The sequence below is a fragment of the Dendrobium catenatum genome, unplaced genomic scaffold (assembly GCF_001605985.2).
Source record: "Dendrobium catenatum unplaced genomic scaffold, ASM160598v2 fragScaff_scaffold_99, whole genome shotgun sequence".
Taxonomy (NCBI): domain Eukaryota; kingdom Viridiplantae; phylum Streptophyta; class Magnoliopsida; order Asparagales; family Orchidaceae; genus Dendrobium; species Dendrobium catenatum.
In genome coordinates, this window is record NW_021318561.1 from 73,727 (window position 1) to 77,722 (window position 3,996).

General features: G+C 46.2%; 1 protein-coding gene across 1 annotated transcript; it reads left to right on the top strand.

Moving 5' to 3' along the window:
- The first annotated feature begins 624 nt into the window (after window positions 1-624).
- Window positions 625-3,119, top strand: LOC110096127 (L-type lectin-domain containing receptor kinase S.4). The gene is made up of 2 exons (XM_028696979.1): window positions 625-2,935; window positions 2,969-3,119. The coding sequence occupies exon 1, from the start codon at window positions 758-760 to the stop codon at window positions 2,906-2,908; it is 2,151 nt and encodes a 716-aa protein (XP_028552812.1). The 5' UTR covers window positions 625-757; the 3' UTR covers window positions 2,909-2,935; window positions 2,969-3,119.
- Window positions 3,120-3,996: the final 877 nt, after the last annotated feature.

Below are 3,996 nucleotides of genomic sequence, written 5' to 3' on the forward strand. Positions count from 1 at the left end.
ACCGCAGTTAGTAAAGAACCATAGTATGACCTCTTACCGAGAGAGTATCCCACCAACACTTGGTTCCATTTAAGAGAAGCATCAACAACATCCTCATGCGAGAATGTGATAATTTTTCCGGAGTCGAGAGAACAGAGATAGCAAATTTGCTAGGGTTGCGGTTGTCGACTAAGATTCAAGTCCAAGGGAAAGGATTTTGCGAAGGGACCAACGTGGGATCAGATTGCATACTATGAGGTGAGTGGTTAGCATAGTGGAGAGGCTAAAAAGTGGCATTGGAGAGGGAGGGATCCATGGGGTGGGATCCCTCCGCCGTCAGAAGGGCGGAACAAAGGAAAATAGCGGCGCGACATGAAAAAATCCTAGCAGAGCAAAAACGAAAAGCCCTAATTAAACCTCCATTCAACCCTCTTTAGAATCATTAAACGTTAAACTTCTTTTTTTTTCTTCTATTCTATATCTGATCCGACCTTACTAAAGCTAAATGATCCTACATATAAATTCAGTTACATAGTTAAATAAAATCAGCATTTTTTTTTTTAGAATATAAAATAAAACTTTCAATTCCTAGATCAAATCAACTTCAAAAATCTAAATCTTTTTCCCAAAAAAAAAAAAAAAAAATCTAAATCTTATCTTGGAGAAGACGACATCAACAGGAAGACTATTGCGTCCTCTCCGTGTTCTCTACAAGAATCCCCAAAACTTCGCCAGCTTGCATCTCCTCCATCTCCGCGAACTTCCACTCCTTTCCCCCATGTCTGAAAATCTGTTCTTTCTCAAACTTCTCTTCCTCTCTATCCTACCCCTTGCGTCCTCCCAACACAACGAGTTCATCTTCACCGGTTTCTCGGCTACCACCGCTGGCGGTGGTGGCGGATCCAACAACGTAAGCAGCGGTGGCGGCGGATCCAACAACGTAAGCCTAAACGGCGTAGCTGAGATCGACAATAACGGTATCCTGCGACTTACTAATGAAACCAGCCGCCTGATCGGCCGCGTCTTCTACCCTCATCCCCTACTCTTCAAAAATTCCTCCGCCGCCGACGTCGGTGGCGGGAGAGTAGCTTCTTTCTCCACGGCCTTCGCCTTTGCCATCGTACCGGAATATCCGAAGCTCGGCGGTCACGGCTTCGCTTTCGTTCTCGCAACAACTCAAAAGCTTGCGGGAGCTCAACCGAGCCAATACCTCGGCCTCCTCAACTCCTCTGACAACGGCAACGCCACTAACCATGTCTTCGCCGTCGAGTTCGACACCGTGCAAGACTTCGAATTCTTCGACATCAACGACAACCATGTTGGCGTCGACGTCAACAGCCTCGTCTCATCCAAATCCGCCGCCGCTTCGTACTACGACTCCGGCGGCCAACCGATTCCCCTCAATCTCAAAAGCGGCGACACAATCCAATCCTGGATTGACTACGACGGCAAAGCTAAACTTCTCAATGTCACACTCTCCCCTTTCTCATCCAAACCAAAAACCCCTCTTTTTTCCTTCCCCATCGATCTCGCGCCGGTTCTTCAAAACGAAATGTATGTCGGCTTCTCAGCTTCAACTGGATTGCTTGCAAGCTCGCATTACCTTTTCGGATGGAGCTTTAAGATGAACGGCGTTGCCGCATCCCTCGATCTTTCTTCTCTCCCTTCTCTCCCTCGACCCTCCGACAAAAAAAGTCCCACTTTTATCGCTGTTTCGGTTTCCCTCTCCGTCATTATCTTCGTCCTCATCGCAGCTGCAGTAGCTTCTTACGGTTTTTATCGTTACAAAAACAGAGAGATAATCGAACCATGGGAGCTTGAGTACGGCCCGCATCGATTCACTTACAAATCCCTCCGGCGAGCAACGAAAGGCTTCCGCGACCGCGAACTCCTGGGCGCCGGCGGCTTTGGTAAAGTTTACAAAGGCGTCCTTTCTTCCTCCGGTGCCGACATCGCTGTTAAACGAATATCCCACGATTCAAAACAGGGGATCCGTGAATTCGTAGCGGAAATCGCCAGTATTGGCCGACTCCGACACCGAAACCTCGTCCAGCTCCAAGGCTGGTGCCGGTATAAAAGCGATCTCCTCCTCGTCTATGACTACATGCCCAACGGCAGCCTCGACCACTTCCTCTTCCAGTCCTCTGCGGCTGCGCCACCGCGGCCGGTGTTGACGTGGAACGACCGGTTCCGTATTCTACGCGGCGTGGCTTCGGCACTTCTATACCTTCACGAAGAATGGGAAAGCGTGGTCATCCACCGCGATATCAAGGCAAGTAATGTTCTCCTCGACGCCGACTTTAACGGCCGGCTAGGAGACTTCGGCCTCGCTAAGCTGCACGAGCACGGTGCAAATCCGAGCACGACGAGGGTTGTTGGGACGCTCGGATACCTCGCGCCGGAGTTAACGAGGACAGGGAAAGCGACGGCGAGCTCCGACGCGTTCGCGTTCGGAGCTTTGGTGCTTGAGGTGGTTTGCGGGCGAAGGCCTATAGAGCCGAAGGCTTCGCCCGAGGAGCTTATTCTTGTGGACTGGGTTTGGGAGAAGTGGAGTGAGAAGCAGTGGCGGGATGTTGTCGATCCTATGCTCGAAGGCCGTTATGAAATGGAGGAGGTGGAGGTTGCGATAAAGGTAGGACTTTTATGCTCCCAGCCCATTCCGGCAGCGCGGCCGACGATGAGGGAGGTCGCGCGGTACCTTGATGGTGCAGATACGACGGAGGTGCCGAATGTTCCGGCTCCACCGCCGGCGGAATTGTACGATGGCTCGTCGGCGGTGAAGGAAGGGATGGGGTTTGAGGATTTTGTGCACTCGTATCCCTCTTCGTCATTTGAAAAGGTGTCGGCTTCCTCCCCCGTCACCGGACCCGTCGACGGAGGGTCTCCGGGTCCGGCCAGCTACATGCGGGTCCCACTTTTCTCCGTATAGATATTTATCACGTAATTTTCGTTTGATCAAAATGCAAAGTAATAAAATTTCCCAAAAAAAAAAAATGCAAAGTAATGTTTTCAAAGAGACGGTTGGCTGCTCATGCAGTAAAATAAAATTTTCTTTTCTGTCAGAATATATAATTTTAGAATAAATTAAAACTAATTGAATATAGTTGCATATTAATAAGAAATTAAATATGCATCATCTGCTTTTTTTTTTCTTAGGGAAAATTGTGACAATTCGTGGCGAGCTGCGTGAATGCGAGAGCGACGTGGCGGATGGGGCGGGGAGATCGGTTGAGAAAGTTTTATTACTAAACTTATTTAAAAAAAAAAAAAAAAAAACTGTCCCAAATTATTTTCTTAGATTATCGTTTGAACCGTGGAAGTGTCCGAGCTGGCCGGGTTTATTCAAATTGAATTGTCACGGGACTGGATCTCCGTCTCGGGAAGATAGGAAATTGACTGAGCTGTGGATTTAAAAGTAATTATCTTAATATTTTATAATTACTCCATTAAAAGCTGACTTATACATGATGGATTGGATTTTTTTTAATTTATTTATAAAAATTTGAGCTAATTTAATAAAACAATACGTGCGCATTCAAGTGGATCAAAATTCGGGACAACTACATTAGAATTAGAATAAATTGTGGAAAATTTAAATTTATTCAAACAATTTTGTATATATATACATAACCTATTAAGAATGGTTTTTCCAGCACTACTTAATAATAACATTAATTTTCAAACTACCACTGTTGAGTACTTTAGCATGTGGTTTAAACCGCTGTTATTCATAGCATTTTAAACCATCACAATAATCTTCCCAAACATTCTTTGCCTCTCTCATTGTGCCTTAATTTTCTTTATCAAGCTTCACTAGCACTTTGATGTTTTCCTTCTCCTATCTTTTGATTGAGTGCCGAGAGAACCGAAAACCGTCTAACATCCACCGAGTGTATGTCGCTGTAACATCAACTGACAAACTCTGTCTTTGAGTCACCACATCCATCTCTCTTGTATCTTCTCCCACTAGCTAGCCCCAATTCTTAACAATGTCATTTGCTTTCATGAGAGATTTCT

What these genes read in the sequence shown, in the direction of transcription:
- LOC110096127 (XM_028696979.1), top strand. Translation starts at nt 758, where the DNA reads ATGTCTGAAAATCTGTTCTTTCTCAAACTTCTCTTCCTCTCTATCCTA.